The 17,833-nt window shown below is 54.4% G+C and overlaps 1 protein-coding gene and 1 long non-coding RNA gene across 2 annotated transcripts; both read right to left on the bottom strand.

The window, feature by feature from the left end:
- Positions 1-3,926: 3,926 nt before the first annotated feature.
- Positions 3,927-5,867, bottom strand: LOC144955640 (uncharacterized). The gene is made up of 3 exons (XR_013641745.1): positions 5,811-5,867; positions 4,752-4,837; positions 3,927-4,072 (listed from the first exon to the last, which is right to left on the bottom strand). It is a non-coding gene; the product is annotated as an uncharacterized LOC144955640 (long non-coding RNA).
- Positions 5,868-7,535: 1,668 nt separating this feature from the next.
- On the bottom strand, positions 7,536-16,593 carry LOC144955638 (beta-1,3-N-acetylglucosaminyltransferase lunatic fringe-like; the record flags this gene model as incomplete). The annotated part of the gene is made up of 6 exons (XM_078885808.1): positions 16,515-16,593; positions 15,684-15,786; positions 12,803-12,943; positions 10,777-10,834; positions 9,898-9,986; positions 7,536-7,686 (listed from the first exon to the last, which is right to left on the bottom strand). Coding segments are annotated over exons 1-6 (621 nt in total), but the record flags the coding sequence as incomplete, so codon positions are not given.
- Positions 16,594-17,833: the final 1,240 nt, after the last annotated feature.

The raw sequence follows: 17,833 nt of genomic DNA on the forward strand, positions 1-17,833 counted from the left end.
ACACACAGTGCGCTAACCACTGCACCACCACTCCCCACACTCACACACACAGCGCGCTAACCACTGCACCACCACTCCCTCCACACACACACACAGTGCGCTAACCACTGCACCACCGCTCCCCACACACACAGTGCGCTAACCACTGCACCACCACTCCCCACTCACACAGCGCGCTAACCACTGCACCACCACTCCCCACTCACACACACACAGCGCGCTAACCACTGCACCACCACTCCCCCCACACACACACACAGACAGTGCGCTAACCACTGCACCACCACTCCCCACACTCACACACAGACAGTGCGCTAACCACTGCACCACCACTCCCTCCACACACACACAGTGCGCTAACCACTGCACCACCACTCCCCACTCACACACACACACACAGCGCGCTAACCATTGCACCACCACTCCCCACACACACAGCGCGCTAACCACTGCACCACCACTCCCTCCACACACACACAGTGTGCTAACCAATGCACCACCGCTCCCCCCCACACACACACACAGTGCGCTAACCACTGCACCACCACTCCCCACTCACACACACACAGCGCGCTAACCACTGCACCACCACTCCCTCCACACACACACACAGTGCGCTAACCACTGCACCACCGCTCCCCCCACACACACACAGTGCGCTAACCACTGCACCACCACTCCCCACACACACACAGAGTGCGCTAACCACTGCACCACCACTCCCCACACACACACACACAGTGCGCTAACCACTGCACCACCACTCCCTCCACACACACACACAGTGCGCTAACCACTGAACCACCACTCCCCACTCACACACAGCGCGCTAACCACTGCACCACCACTCCCCACACTCACACACACAGTGCGCTAACCACTGCACCACCGCTCCCCACACACACAGTGCGCTAACCATTGCACCACCACTCCCCACACACACAGCGCGCTAACCACTGCACCACCACTCCCTCCACACACACACAGTGTGCTAACCAATGCACCACCGCTCCCCCCCACACACACACACAGCGCGCTAACCACTGCACCACCACTCCCCACTCACACACACACAGCGCGCTAACCACTGCACCACCACTCCCTCCACACACACACACACAGCGCGCTAACCACTGCACCACCGCTCCCCACACACACACACAGCGCGCTAACCACTGCACCACCACTCCCCACACTCACACACACAGCGCGCTAACCACTGCACCACCGCTCCCCCCACACACACAGCGCGCTAACCACTGCACCACCGCTCCCCCCACACACACACACAGCGCGCTAACCACTGCACCACCGCTCCCTCCACACACACACACACAGCGCGCTAACCACTGCACCACCGCTCCCCACACAGACTCAATAATAATTAATTAATCGGGGCAATCTCCATGGCAACGCGAATTTATTGGAAATTAAATAATTATTTAAAAACTTCCACCGCGCGCGAAAAACTCTCCCACACACCACGTGGTTTATCAACCGACGCGCGTGACGTCACAAAGGCGGCGGGGGGGGGCGGGGCTAATTAACATAAATCAGCTGGCGACCACGCCCCCCGCGCGCATAAATTAACATAATTTACCTCATTAGCATAACGGCCGCGCACGAGCCAAGCTCCAGTACACAACGTACAGTACACAACTTACAGTTCACCGAGTACAGTAAAAATGTACAGTACACAATGTACAGTACGCAATGTACAGTGTGTACAGTACACAAGCACACGCAGCACTCACTAAGCGCTGAAGCATCATCCAGCATCGTTCAATCAGCTTGTACACACACTGTACAATGTACACAGTGACACTTTATATACACACACACACACAGACACACACACAGACACACACACACAGACACACACACACACAGACACACACACAGACAAAGACACACAGACACACACAGACACACACACAGACACACAGACACACACAGACACACACAGACACACACACACACACACTGTAGAATGTACACAGTGACATTTTATACACACACACAGACACACACACACAGACACAGACACACACAGACACACACACATACACACACAGACACACACACAGACACACACACAGACACACACAGACACACACACATACACACACACATACACACACAGACACACACACAGACACACACACAGACACACACACACACAGACACACACACAGACACACACACACACAGACACACACACAGACACACACAGACACACACAGACACACACAGACACACACACACATACATGTATATACAGGCATTATTATATTAAACATTTCAAACTCCGCGATTCCATTAACGGAATTGCTTACTCGGTATGAATGGGTCATCATTAAATAATTACCGCGAATTAATTATTAATTAGTATTAACAACAACAACAACAGCAGCAGCAGAGACACAACCGGTGTCTCGAACGCAACAATGTCAACTTACAGAACCTACCACACACACAGACACACACAGACACACACACAGACACACACACACACATAGACACACAGACACACACAGACACACACACAGACACACACACAGACACACACACACAGACACACACACACACAGACACACACACACACAGATACACACACAGACACACACACAGACACACACAGACACACACACACAGATATACACACACACACACACAGACACACACACACAGACACACACACACATAGACACACACAGACACACACACACAGCTATGTACACATACCCAGTTAGTTTAACTCAGAAACGAATGACTTACACAGACGGTAAAACCCATCAACTCACACACACACGGACAGACCCCCTTGGCAACAGGCAACAGCAGCTACAGCCACCACCAACAGCCAGCTGTGGCTGTAGTAGTAGTGGTGGTAGTGGTGTAGTGGTAGTAGTGTGTAGTAGTAGTGTGTAGTAGTAGTAGTGTGTGTAGTAGTGTAGTAGTTAGTGTGTAGTAGTAGTAGTGTGTGTAGTGTGTGTGTTGTTGGAGTAGTGTGTAGTAGTAGTAGTGTGTGTAGTAGTAGTGTAGTAGTAGTGTAGTAGTAGTGTAGTAGTAGTGTAGTAGTTAGTGTGTAGTAGTTAGTGTGTAGTAGTAGCTGGTGTGTGTAGTGTGTGTGTTGTTGTAGTAGTGTAGTAGTGGTGTAGTTAGTGTGTAGTAGTGGTAGTGTGTGTAGTGTGTGTGTTGTTGTAGTAGTGTAGTAGTGTAGTAGTGGTGTAGTAGTAGCTGGTGTGTGTAGTGTGTGTGTTGTTGTAGTAGTGTAGTTAGTGTGTAGTAGTGGTAGTGTGTATAGTGTGTGTGTTGTTGTAGTAGTGTAGTTAGTGTGTAGTAGTGGTAGTGTGTGTAGTGTGTGTGTTGTTGGAGGGGGTCTCCAGGTGACATCACGATGGCCGCCGGCGTGGCTCCGACACGGAACTCATCCAGCAGTGGAGCTACAGACAATCTCTCCCCTGCGCCTACTCATGGCGAGGAGGAGGATGGTGATGGTGGTGGTGATGGTGGTTGTGAAGGTGGTGATGGTGGTGATGGTGAAGGTGGTGATGGTGGTTGTGAAGGTGGTGAGGGTGGTGATGGTGATGGTGGTGGTGGTGATGGTGGTTGTGAAGGTGGTGATGGTGGTGATGGTGATGGTGGTGGTGATGGTGGTTGTGAAGGTGGTGAGGGTGGTGATGGTGGTGATGGTGGTGATGGTGGTGGTGATGGTGGTGATGGTGATGATGGTGATGATGGTGGTGGTGATGGTGGTGGTGAAGGTGGTGAGGGTGGTGATGGTGGTGGTGATGGTGGTGATGGTGGTTGTGAAGGTGGTGATGATGGTGGTGGTGGTGGTGAAGATGATGGTGGTGGTGATGGTGGTTGTGATGATGATGATGATGGTGGTGATGATGATGGTGGTGGTGATGGTGGTGGTGATGGTGGTGGTTGTGATGGTGGTGGTTGTGATGATGATGATGTTGTTGATGTTGTTGATGTTGTTGTTGATGATGTTGATGATGATGTTGATGATGTTGGGCACCAGCTGGTGTCTGGATAGATGGCACAGTGGACACTCTTCAGCCTAAACAACAACAACAACAACCACAGTCAACAACCAACAACATCAAAGTCAAACAACAACAACAACAACAACCACAGTCAACAACCAACATCATCATCGTCAAACAACAACAACAACAACACCCACTAGCATAGTCAACAACCACCACAGCGATCAACAACAATAAGTCAACAACCACCACCACAACAACAATCAACAACAACAAGTCCACTATCACAGCAACAACAACAGCCCGCTGATTTGCTGTTGACTGTCTGTTGACTGGCTGCTGATTGGCTGTTGACTGGCTGCTGATTGGCTGTTGAACTGGCTGTTGACTGGCTGCTGATTGGCTGTTGAACTGGCTGTTGAACTGGCTGTTGACTGTCTGCTGATTGGCTGTTGACTGGCTGCTGATTGGCTGTTGAACTGGCTGTTGAACTGGCTGTTGACTGTCTGCTGATTGGCTGTTGACTGGCTGCTGATTGGCTGTTGAACTGGCTGTTGAACTGGCTGTTGACTGTCTGCTGATTGGCTGTTGACTGGCTGCTGATTGGCTGTTGACTGGCTGCTGATTGGCTGTTGAACTGGCTGTTGAACTGGCTGTTGACTGGCTACTGATTGGCTGTTGACTGGCTGCTGATTGGCTGTTGAACTGGCTGTTGACTGACTGGCTGCTGATTGGCTGCTGAGGAGTCACCTGGTGGGGTCCTGGGCCAATGAGAAGGGGCCGCGGATGGTGACGACGTTTCTCCTGTTGCCGAACATCCCGTAGCTGAGTGTGACCTGGGGAGACACCACGTGGGGTAGGTGAGTGGGGGGGGGTGGGGGGGAGTGGTGGGGGGGGGGGGGTGGGGGTGGGGGTGAGTGGGGTGAGTGGGGTGGGGGGTGAGGGGGGAGGGTGAGGGGGGGGGTGAGGGGGGGGGGGTGAGGGGGGGGGTGAGTGGGGTGAGTGGGGGGGGTGAGTGGGTGAGTGGGTGGGGTGAGTGGGTGAGTGGGTGGGGTGGGGGGTGAGTGAGTGGGTGGGTGGGTGAGTGAGTGAGTGAGTGGGTGGGTGAGTGAGTGGGTGAGTGGCTGGGTGAATGGGTGAGTGAGTGAGTGGCTGGGTGAGTGGGTGAGTGGCTGGGTGAGTGAGTGGCTGAGTGGGTGAGTGGCTGGGTGAGTGGCTGGGTGAGTGAGTGGCTGAGTGGGTGAGTGGCTGGGTCAGTGGCTGGGTGAGTGGGTGGGTGAGTGAGTGGCTGAGTGGGTGAGTGGCTGGGTCAGTGGCTGGGTGAGTGGATGGGTGAGTGAGTGAGTGGCTGAGTGAGCGAGTGGCTGGTTGAGTGGCTGGGTGAGTGAGTGAGTGAGTGGGTGAGTGGCTGGGTGAGTGGCTGGGTGAGTGGCTGGGTGAGTGGGTGAGTGGCTGGGTGAGTGAGTGAGTGGGTGAGTGGCTGGGTGAGTGGCTGGGTGAGTGGGTGAGTGAGTGAGTGAGTGGATGTGTGGGTGAGTGGGTGAGTGAGTGGCTGGGTGAGTGGCTGAGTGGCTGGGTGAGTGGATGAGTGAGTGGGTGAGTGAGTGGGTGAGTGAGTGGCTGGGTGAGTGAGCGAGTGGCTGGGTGAGGGGCTGAGTGAGTGAGCGAGTGGCTGGGTGAGTGAGTGGGTGAGTGAGTGACTGGTTGAGTGAGTGAGTGGGTGAGTGAGTGACTGGTTGAGTGAGTGAGTGAGTGGCTGGGTGAGTGAGTGAGTGAGTGGGTGAGTGGCTGGGTGAGTGAGCTCCTCACCTGGCTGGTGAGTGAGTCAGTGGGCAGCTGAGCCAGCCCCTCCAGGTGAGAGTGGAAGAGTGGTGAGTGGGTGAGTGAGTGGGTGAGTGAGTGAGTGGCTGGGTGAGTGAGTGAGTGAGTGGGTGAGTGAGTGGCTGGGTGAGTGAGCTCCTCACCTGGCTGGTGAGTGAGTCAGTGGGCAGCTGAGCCAGCCCCTCCAGGTGAGAGTGGAAGAGTGGTGAGTGGGTGAGTGAGTGGGTGAGTGAGTGGGTGAGTGAGTGGGTGAGTGAGTGGGTGAGTGAGTGAGTGAGTGAGTGGGTGAGTGAGTGGCTGGGTGAGTGGGTGAGTGAGTGGGTGAGTGAGTGAGTGAGTGAGTGGGTGAGTGAGTGGCTGGGTGAGTGAGCTCCTCACCTGGCTGGTGAGTGAGTGAGTGGGTGGGTGAGTGAGTGGGTGAGTGAGTGGGTGAGTGGCTGGGTGAGTGAGCTCCTCACCTGGCTGGTGAGTGAGTGAGTGGGTGGGTGAGTGAGTGGGTGAGTGAGTGGGTGAGTGAGTGAGTGGCTGGGTGAGTGAGCTCCTCACCTGGCTGGTGAGTGAGTGAGTGAGTGGGTGAGTGAGTGGGTGAGTGAGTGGGTGAGTGAGTGAGTGGCTGGGTGAGTGAGCTCCTCACCTGGCTGGTGAGTGAGTCAGTGGGCAGCTGAGCCAGCCCCTCCAGGTGAGAGTGGAAGAGTGGTGAGTGGGTGAGTGAGTGGGTGAGTGAGTGGGTGAGTGAGTGGGTGAGTGAGTGGGTGAGTGAGTGAGTGAGTGAGTGGGTGAGTGAGTGGCTGGGTGAGTGGGTGAGTGAGTGGGTGAGTGAGTGAGTGAGTGAGTGGGTGAGTGAGTGGGTGAGTGAGTGGGTGAGTGAGTGGCTGGGTGAGTGGGTGAGTGAGTGGGTGAGTGAGTGAGTGAGTGAGTGGGTGAGTGGGTGAGTGAGTGGGTGAGTGAGTGGGTGAGTGAGTGGGTGAGTGAGTGGGTGAGTGAGTGAGTGAGTGAGTGGGTGAGTGAGTGGCTGGGTGAGTGGGTGAGTGAGTGGGTGAGTGAGTGAGTGAGTGAGTGGGTGAGTGAGTGGCTGGGTGAGTGAGCTCCTCACCTGGCTGGTGAGTGAGTGAGTGGGTGGGTGAGTGAGTGGGTGAGTGAGTGGGTGAGTGAGTGAGTGGCTGGGTGAGTGAGCTCCTCACCTGGCTGGTGAGTGAGTCAGTGGGCAGCTGAGCCAGCCCCTCCAGGTGAGAGTGGAAGAGTGGTGAGTGGGTGAGTGAGTGGGTGAGTGAGTGGGTGAGTGAGTGGGTGAGTGAGTGGGTGAGTGAGTGAGTGAGTGAGTGGGTGAGTGAGTGGCTGGGTGAGTGGGTGAGTGAGTGGGTGAGTGAGTGAGTGAGTGAGTGGGTGAGTGAGTGGCTGGGTGAGTGAGCTCCTCACCTGGCTGGTGAGTGAGTGAGTGGGTGAGTGAGTGGGTGAGCTCCTCACCTGGCTGGTGAGTGAGTCAGTGGGCAGCTGAGCCAGCCCCTCCAGGTGCGAGTGGAAGAGTGGTGAGTGGGTGAGTGAGTGGGTGAGTGAGTGAGTGGCTGGGTGAGTGGCTGGGTGAGTGAGTGAGTGAGTGGAAGAGTGGTGAGTGGGTGAGTGAGTGGGTGAGTGGGTGAGTGAGTGGGTGAGTGAGTGAGTGAGTGGGTGAGTGAGTGGCTGGGTGAGTGAGCTCCTCACCTGGCTGGTGAGTGAGTCAGTGGGCAGCTGAGCCAGCCCCTCCAGGTGCGAGTGGAAAAGTGGTGAGTGGGTGAGTGGAACCCGCAGGAGCCATTCGCTCACGAATCCCACTGTGCAGTCGTCTGGCAAGCGGATCTTGTCTGCTGTTGCCATGAACTCTCCACCACTACCACCACCACAACAACAACAACCACAACAACAACAATGTGAGTGGGTGGGTGGGTGAGTGGGTGAGTGGGTGAGTGGGTGGGTGAGTGAGTGGGTGGGTGAGTGGGTGAGTGGGTGAGTGGGTGGGTGGGTGAGTGGGTGAGTGGGTGAGTGAGTGGGTGAGTGGGTGGGTGAGTGAGTGGGTGAGTGAGTGGGTGGGTGGGTGGGTGAGTGAGTGGGTGGGTGGGTGTGTGAGTGGGTGGGTGGGTGAGTGGGTGAGTGGGTGGGTGGGTGAGTGGGTGAGTGGGTGAGTGGGTGGGTGAGTGGGTGAGTGGGTAGGAGGGTGGGTGAGTGGGTGAGTGGTGGGTGGGTGAGTGGGTGGGTGGGTGAGTGGGGGTGTGGGTGGGTGAGTGAGTGGGAGGGTGAGTGAGTGGGTGAGTGGGTGGGTGAGTGGGTGGGTGAGTGGGTGGGTGGGTGGGTGAGTGAGTGGGTGGGTGAGTGGGTGGGTGAGTAGGTGGGAAGGTGAGTGGTGAGTGGGTGAGTGAGTGGGTAGGTGGGTGGGTGGGTGAGTGGGTGGGTGAGTAGGTGGGTGAGTGGGTGGGTGGGTGGGTGGGTAGGTGGGTGAGTGAGTGAGTGGGTGGGTGGGTGGGTGGGTGAGTGAGTGAGTGAGTGGGTGGGTGAGTGAGTGAGTGGGTGGGTGGGTGGGTGAGTGAGTGAGTGGGTGGGTGGGTGGGTGAGTGAGTGAGTGGGTGGGTGGGTGAGTGAGTGAGTGAGTGAGTGGGTGAGTGAGTGAGTGAGTGGGTAGGTGGGTGGGTGGGTGAGTGAGTGAGTGGGTGGGTGGGTGGGTGAGTGAGTGAGTGAGTGGGTAGGTGGGTGGGTGGGTGAGTGAGTGAGTGACTGAGTGAGTGACTGAGTGAGTGAGTGACTGAGTGAGTGACTGAGTGAGTGAGTGGTGAGTGAGTGGTGAGTGAGTGAGTGGTGAGTGGGTGGTGAGTGAGTGAGTGGTGAGTGAGTGAGTGAGTGACTGAGTGAGTGAGTGAGTGGCTGAGTGAGTGAGTGACTGACTGAGTGAGTGGGTGAGTGGTGAGTGAGTGAGTGGCTGAGTGAGTGAGTGAGTGAGTGACTGAGTGAGTGAGTGACTGAGTGAGTGAGTGAGTGACTGAGTGAGTGACTGAGTGAGTGAGTGGTGAGTGAGTGGTGAGTGAGTGGTGCATGAGTGGTGAGTGAGTGAGTGAGTGGTGAGTGGGTGGTGAGTGAGTGAGTGAGTGACTGAGTGAGTGACTGAGTGAGTGAGTGAGTGACTGAGTGAGTGAGTGAGTGAGTGGGTGAGTGAGTGAGTGAGTGGTGAGTGAGTGGTGAGTAACTCACCTGACCCAGGGAGACATCTTCAGAGTAAGTGAGTGAGTGGCTGAGTGAGTGAGTGGCTGAGTGAGTGGCTGAGTGAGTGGCTGAGTGACTGAGTGAGTGACTGAGTGGATGAGTGAGTGAGTGAGTGGTGAGTGAGTGAGTGGCTGAGTGAGTGGCTGAGTGACTGAGTGGCTGAGTGAGTGAGTGACTGAGTGACTGAGTGACTGAGTGAGTGGCTGAGTGAGTGAGTGAGTGGTGAGTGAGTGAGTGGTGAGTGGTGAGTGAGTGAGTGAGTGGCTGAGTGAGTGGCTGAGTGAGTGGCTGAGTGACTGAGTGGCTGAGTGAGTGGCTGAGTGACTGAGTGAGTGACTGAGTGGCTGAGTGAGTGAGTGAGTGACTGAGTGACTGAGTGAGTGACTGAGTGAGTGAGTGAGTGGTGAGTGAGTGAGTGGTGAGTGAGTGGTGAGTGAGTGAGTGGCTGAGTGAGTGGCTGAGTGACTGAGTGGCTGAGTGAGTGAGTGACTGAGTGAGTGAGTGAGTGGCTGAGTGAGTGAGTGAGTGGTGAGTGAGTGAGTGGTGAGTGGTGAGTGAGTGAGTGAGTGGCTGAGTGAGTGGCTGAGTGAGTGGCTGAGTGAGTGGCTGAGTGACTGAGTGGCTGAGTGAGTGGCTGAGTGACTGAGTGAGTGACTGAGTGGCTGAGTGAGTGAGTGACTGAGTGACTGAGTGACTGAGTGAGTGACTGAGTGAGTGAGTGAGTGGTGAGTGAGTGAGTGGTGAGTGGTGAGTGAGTGAGTGAGTGGCTGAGTGAGTGGCTGAGTGACTGAGTGACTGAGTGAGTGAGTGAGTGGTGAGTGACTGAGTGAGTGGTGAGTGAGTAACTCACCTGACCCAGGGAGACATCTTCAGAGTAAGTCCACGGCTGAGGCAGAATCCGGCTCCGCCCGTCGCAAACCAGAACTCAGCAGCACCCTCCTACAGAGGTTACCACACAGAGAGAGAGAGGTTACCACACACACACACATAGGTTACCCCAGAGAGAGAGAGAGAGAGGTTACCACACACACACACACAGAGACACACACACAGACACACAGACACACACAGTGACACACACACACACACAGAGAGACACACACAGTGACACATACGTTACCCCAGGTTACCCCAGGTTACCCCAGGTTACCCCACCTGTTGCTGGGTGTGCATGGGGTGGTCGAGCGATGGTCTGCCCAGGTAGACGTCACACACACGCACAGTTACCCCAGGTTACCCCAGGTTATCCCAGGTTACCCCAGGTTACCCCAGGTTACCCCACCTGCTGCTGGGTGTGCATGGGGTGGTCGAGCGATGGTCTGCCCAGGTAGACGTCACACACACGCACAGTTACCCCAGGTTACCCCAGGTTACCCCAGGTTACCCCACCTGTTGCTGGGTGTGCATGGGGTGGTCGAGTGATGGTCTGCCCAGGTAGACGTCGCACACACGCACAGTTACCCCAGGTTACCCCAGGTTACCCCAGGTTACCCCACCTGTTGCTGGGTGTGCATGGGGTGGTCGAGTGATGGTCTGCCCAGGTAGACGTCGCACACACGCACAGTTACCCCAGTTACCCCAGGTTACCCCAGGTTACCCCAGGTTACCCCAGGTTACCCCACCTGTTGCTGGGTGTGCATGGGGTGGTCGAGTGATGGTCTGCCCAGGTAGACGTCACACACACGCACAGTTACCCCAGGTTACCCCAGGTTACCCCAGGTTACCCCACCTGCTGCTGGGTGTGCATGGGGTGGTCGAGTGATGGTCTGCCCAGGTAGACGTCGCACACACGCACAGTTACCCCAGTTACCCCAGGTTACCCCAGGTTACCCCAGGTTACCCCAGGTTACCCCACCTGTTGCTGGGTGTGCATGGGGTGGTCGAGTGATGGTCTGCCCAGGTAGACGTCACACACACGCACAGTTACCCCAGGTTACCCCAGGTTACCCCAGGTTACCCCACCTGCTGCTGGGTGTGCATGGGGTGGTCGAGTGATGGTCTGCCCAGGTAGACGTCACACACACGCACAGTTACCCCAGGTTACCCCAGGTTACCCCAGGTTACCCCAGGTTACCCCACCTGTTGCTGGGTGTGCATGGGGTGGTCGAGTGATGGTCTGCCCAGGTAGACGTCACACACACGCACAGTTACCCCAGGTTACCCCAGGTTACCCCAGGTTACCCCAGGTTACCCCACCTGCTGCTGGGTGTGCATGGGGTGGTCGAGTGATGGTCTGCCCAGGTAGACGTCACACACACGCACAGTTACCCCAGGTTACCCCAGGTTACCCCAGGTTACCCCAGGTTACCCCACCTGTTGCTGGGTGTGCATGGGGTGGTCGAGTGATGGTCTGCCCAGGTAGACGTCACACACACGCACAGTTACCCCAGGTTACCCCAGGTTACCCCAGGTTACCCCAGGTTACCCCACCTGTTGCTGAGTGTGCATGGGGTGGTCGAGTGATGGTCTGCCCAGGTAGACGTCACACACACGCACAGTTACCCCAGGTTACCCCAGGTTACCCCACCTGCTGCTGGGTGTGCATGGGGTGGTCGAGTGATGGTCTGCCCAGGTAGACGTTACACACACACGCACAGTTACCCCAGGTTACCCCAGGTTACCCCACCTGTTGCTGGGTGTGCATGGGGTGGTCGAGTGATGGTCTGCCCAGGTAGACGTCACACACACACGCACAGTTACCCCAGGTTACCCCAGGTTACCCCACCTGCTGCTGGGTGTGCATGGGGTGGTCGAGTGATGGTCTGCCCAGGTAGACGTCACACACACGCACAGTTACCCCAGGTTACCCCAGGTTACCCCAGGTTACCCCAGGTTACCCCACCTGTTGCTGAGTGTGCATGGGGTGGTCGAGTGATGGTCTGCCCAGGTAGACGTCACACACACACGCACAGTTACCCCAGGTTACCCCAGGTTACCCCAGGTTACCCCAGGTTACCCCAGGTTACCCCACCTGTTGCTGGGTGTGCATGGGGTGGTCGAGTGATGGTCTGCCCAGGTAGACGTCGCACACACGCACAGTTACCCCAGGTTACCCCAGGTTACCCCAGGTTACCCCAGGTTACCCCAGGTTACCCCAGGTTACCCCACCTGCTGCTGAGTGTGCATGGGGTGGTCGAGTGATGGTCTGCCCAGGTAGACGTCGCACACACGCACAGTTACCCCAGGTTACCCCAGGTTACCCCAGGTTACCCCAGGTTACCCCAGGTTACCCCACCTGCTGCTGGGTGTGCATGGGGTGGTCGAGTGATGGTCTGCCCAGGTAGACGTCACACACACGCACAGTTACCCCAGGTTACCCCAGGTTACCCCAGGTTACCCCAGGTTACCCCACCTGCTGCTGGGTGTGCATGGGGTGGTCGAGTGATGGTCTGCCCAGGTAGACGTCGCACACACGCACAGTTACCCCAGGTTACCCCAGGTTACCCCACCTGTTGCTGGGTGTGCATGGGGTGGTCGAGTGATGGTCTGCCCAGGTAGACGTCGCACACACGCACAGTTACCCCAGGTTACCCCAGGTTACCCCACCTGCTGCTGGGTGTGCATGGGGTGGTCGAGTGATGGTCTGCCCAGGTAGACGTCACACACACGCACAGTTACCCCAGGTTACCCCAGGTTACCCCAGGTTACCCCAGGTTACCCCACCTGTTGCTGGGTGTGCATGGGGTGGTCGAGTGATGGTCTGCCCAGGTAGACGTCGCACACACGCACAGTTACCCCAGGTTACCCCAGGTTACCCCACCTGCTGCTGGGTGTGCATGGGGTGGTCGAGTGACGGTCTGCCCAGGTAGACGTCGCCACGGTGAGAGAATCTCCGCAGTAGCTTCAGCAGCGAGGCCGTGTTGAGGTACGTGTCGTCGTCAACGTGGCAAAACCATCTGTGGGTCGTCAGCAATAGTATCAGCATCATTAGTAATAGTATCAGCATCATTAGTAGTAGTATCAGCATCATTAGTAGTAGTAGCAGCATCATTAGTAGTAGTAGCAGCATCATTAGTAGTAGTATCAGCATCATTAGTAATAGTCTGAGTGTGTGTCTGAGTGTGTGTCTGAGTGTGTGTGTCTGTGTGTGTGTGTCTGTGTGTGTGTGTGTCTGTGTGAGTGTGTGTCTGTGTGTGTGTGTCTGTGTGTGTGTGTCTGTGTGTGTGTGTGTCTGTGTGTGTGTGTGTCTGTGTGTGTGTCTGTGTGTGTGTCTGTGTGTGTGTCTGAGTGAGTGTGTCATTAGTAGTAGTATCAGCATCATTAGTAGTAGTATCAGCATCATTAGTAGTAGTATCAGCATCATTAGTAGTAGTATCAGCATCATTAGTAGTAGTATCAGCATCATTAGTAGTAGTATCAGCATCATTAGTAGTAGTATCAGCATCATTAGTAGTAGTATCAGCATCATTAGTAGTAGTATCAGCATCATTAGTAGTAGTATCAGCATCATTAGTAGTAGTAGCAGCATCATTAGTAGTAGTAGCAGCATCATTAGTAGTAGTATCAGCATCATTAGTAATAGTATCAGCATCATTAGTAGTAGTAGCAGCATCATTAGTAGTAGTATCAGCATCATTAGTAGTAGTATCAGCATCATTAGTAATAGTCTGAGTGTGTGTCTGAGTGTGTGTCTGAGTGTGTGTGTCTGTGTGTGTGTGTCTGTGTGTGTGTGTGTCTGTGTGAGTGTGTGTCTGAGTGTGTGTGTCTGTGTGTGTGTGTCTGTGTGTGTGTGTGTCTGTGTGTGTGTGTGTCTGTGTGTGTGTCTGTGTGTGTGTCTGTGTGTGTGTGTCTGAGTGAGTGTGTCATTAGTAGTAGAATCAGCATCATTAGTAGTAGTATCAGCATCATTAGTAGTAGTATCAGCATCATTAGTAATAGTAGCAGCATCATTAGTAGTAGAATCAGCATCATTAGTAGTAGTATCAGCATCATTAGTAGTAGTATCAGCATCATTAGTAATAGTATCAGCATCATTAGTAGTAGTATCAGCATCATTAGTAGTAGTATCAGCATCATTAGTAGTAGTATCAGCATCATTAGTAGTAGTATCAGCATCATTAGTAGTAGTATCAGCATCATTAGTAGTAGTATCAGCATCATTAGTAGTAGTATCAGCATCATTAGTAGTAGTATCAGCATCATTAGTAGTAGTATCAGCATCATTAGTAATAGTATCAGCATCATTAGTAGTAGTATCAGCATCATTAGTAGTAGTATCAGCATCATTAGTAGTAGTATCAGCATCATTAGTAGTAGTATCAGCATCATTAGTAGTAGTAGCAGCATCATTAGTAGTAGTATCAGCATCATTAGTAGTAGTATCAGCATCATTAGTAGTAGTATCAGCATCATTAGTAGTAGTATCAGCATCATTAGTAGTAGTATCAGCATCATTAGTAGTAGTATCAGCATCATTAGTAGTAGTATCAGCATCATTAGTAGTAGTATCAGCATCATTAGTAGTAGTATCAGCATCATTAGTAGTAGTATCAGCATCATTAGTAGTAGTATCAGTGTGTATGTGAGTGAGTAGGTGAGTGAGTGGGTGAGTGAGTAGGTGAGTAATAGGTGTGTCTGTGTATGTGTGTCTGTGTGTCACTTTGTGTGTCTGTGTGTGTGTGTCTGTGTGTGTGTGTCTGTGTGTGTGTCACTGTGTGTGTCTGTGTGTGTGTGTCTGTGTGTGTCTGTGTATGTGTGTCTGTGTGTGTGTCTGTGTGTCACTGTGTGTGTCTGTGTGTGTGTGTCTGTGTGTGTGTGTCTGTGTGTGTGTCTGTGTGTGTATCACTGTTTGTGTCTGTGTGTGTGTGTGTCTGTGTGTGTCTGTGTGTGTGTGTCTGTGTGTGTGTGTGTCTGTGTGTGTGTGTCACTGTGTGTGTGTCTGTGTGTGTGTGTCACTGTGTGTGTGTCTGTGTGTGTGTGTGTCTATGTGTCTGTGTGTGTGTGTCTGTGTGTGTCTGTGTGTGAGTGTGTCTCTGAGTGTGTCTGTGTGTGTGTCACTGCGTCTGTGTGTGTGTCTGTGTGTGTCTGTGTGTGTGTGTCTGTGTGTCACTGTGTGTGTGTCTGTGTGTGTCTGTGTGTGTGTCTGTGTGTGTGTCACTGTGTGTGTCTGTGTGTGTGTGTCTGAGTGTGTGTCTGAGTGTGTGTGTCTGTGTGTGTGTGTCTGAGTGAGTGTGTCTGAGTGAGTGTGTGTGTGTGTCTGTGTGTGTGTGTGTGTCTGAGTGTGTGTGTCTGTGTGTGTGTGTCTGTGTGTGTGTGTGTGTGTCTGAGTGTGTGTCTGAGTGTGTGTCTGAGTGTGTGTGTCTGTGTGTGTGTGTCTGTGTGTGTGTGTCTGTGTGAGTGTGTGTCTGTGTGTGTGTGTCTGTGTGTGTGTGTCTGAGTGAGTGTGTCTGTGTGTGTGTCTGTGTGTGTGTCTGTGTGTGTGTGTCTGAGTGAGTGTGTCTGTGTGTGTGTGTGTCTGAGTGAGTGTGTCTGTGTGTGTGTGTCTCTGTGTGTGTGTCTGTGTGTGTGTGTGTGAGTGTGTGTGTCTGAGTGAGTGTGTCTGTGTGTGTGTGTCTGTGTGTGTGTGAGTGTGTGTCTGAGTGTGTGTGTCTGAGTGTGTGTGTCTGAGTGAGTGTGTCTGAGTGAGTGTGTCTCTACTTGTGTGATCCTCGCATGAAAGTGTCCAACTCGACCGCCATCTTGCAGGAGAGCGCCTGCCGCGAGTGCGCAGAGGAGCAGTTTGTCTGGACCAAGTGGCCCCCTGTCAACAACAACAACAACAACGTCATCAACAACAACAACAACAACAACAACGTCATCCACAACAACAACAACAACAACAACGTCATCCACAACAACAACAACGTCATCAACAACAACAACAACAACGTCAACAACAACAACAACAACATAAATAACAACATCAACAACAACAACATAAATAACAACATCAACATCAACAACAACATCATCATCATCATCAACAACAACAACATCAACATCAACAACCACCACCACACTCACCACCACACTCACCACCACTCACCACTCACCACCACCACACTCACCACCACACTCACCACCACACTCACCACTACACTCACCACCACTCACCACACTCACCACCACACTCACCACCACACTCACCACACTCACCACCACTCACCACCACTCACCACTCACCACCACTCACCACCACTCACCACTCACCACCACCCACCACCACACTCACCACCACACTCACCACCACCCACCACCACACTCACCACCACACTCACCACCACACTCACCACCACCCTCACCACACTCACCACACTCACCACACTCACCACCCCCACCACCCCCACCACACTCACCACACTCACCACACTCACCATCCTCACCACACTCACCACACTCACCACACTCACCACCCCCACCACCCCCACCACCCCCACCACACTCACCACACTCACCACACTCACCACACTCACCACACTCACCACTCACCAAGTTCTCGATTTAGTTCCTCGTCCTCACCATCCGTGAACACGAAAGTCTGAGAGAGAGAGAGACTCAGCATCAACATCATCATCAGCATCAACATCATCATCATCAACATCATCATCATCAGCATCAACATCATCATTAGCATCAACATCATCATCATCAGCAGCATCTTCCACATAGACTGATGTACCCACCCACCCACTCACCCACCCACTCACCCACTCACCCACCCACCCACTCACCCACTCACCCACTCACTCACCCACCCACTCACCCACTCACCCACTCACCCACCCACCCACTCACCCACCCACTCACCCACCCACCCACCCACTCACCCACTCACCCACCCACTCACCCACTCACCCACCCACTCACCCACCCACCCACCCACTCACCCACTCACCCACTCACCCACCCACCCACTCACCCACTCACTCACCCACCCACCCACCCACCCACCCACCCACTCACCCACTCACCCACCCACCCACTCACCCACTCACCCACCCACTCACCCACCCACCCACCCACTCACCCACCCACCCACTCACCCACTCACCCACCCACTCATCCACTCACCCACTCACCCACCCACTCACTCACCCACCCACTCACTCACCCACTCACTCACTCACCCACCCACTCACCCACCCACCCACTCACCCACTCACCCACCCACCCACTCACTCACTCACCCACCCACCCACCCACTCACTCACTCACCCACCCACCCACTCACCCACCCACCCACCCACTCACTCACTCACCCACCCACCCACCCACTCACCCACCCACTCACTCACCCACCCACCCACCCACTCACCCCACTCACTCACTCACCCCACTCACCCACTCACCCACCCACTCACCCACCCACCCACTCACCCACTCACCCACCCACTCACCCACCCACTCACCCACTCACCCACCCCACAGTGCGCTAACCACTGTGCCACCACTCCCCACCACACACACACTCACCCACCCACCCACTCACCCACTCACTCACCCACCCACTCACCCACTCACCCACCCCACAGTGCGCTAACCACTGTGCCACCACTCCCCACCACACACACACACACGCCATCATTTACACATCCTTTCGATTCACACCCCCCCCTCTCTCTGTCTCCCCCTGCTCCCTGATTTACGCATTCTTACATTTACAAATCCGCCCTCTCTCCCTCCATTCATCTCTCTCCTCCCCCCCCACACTCTCTCTCTGCCTCATACATCCAAACAAAGACACACACACACAGACACACACAGAGATCGCACAGAGACTCACACACACAGACAGACACAGACACACA

Source organism: Lampetra fluviatilis, unplaced genomic scaffold (genome assembly GCF_964198595.1).
Source record: "Lampetra fluviatilis unplaced genomic scaffold, kcLamFluv1.1 SCAFFOLD_421, whole genome shotgun sequence".
NCBI lineage: Eukaryota > Metazoa > Chordata > Hyperoartia > Petromyzontiformes > Petromyzontidae > Lampetra > Lampetra fluviatilis.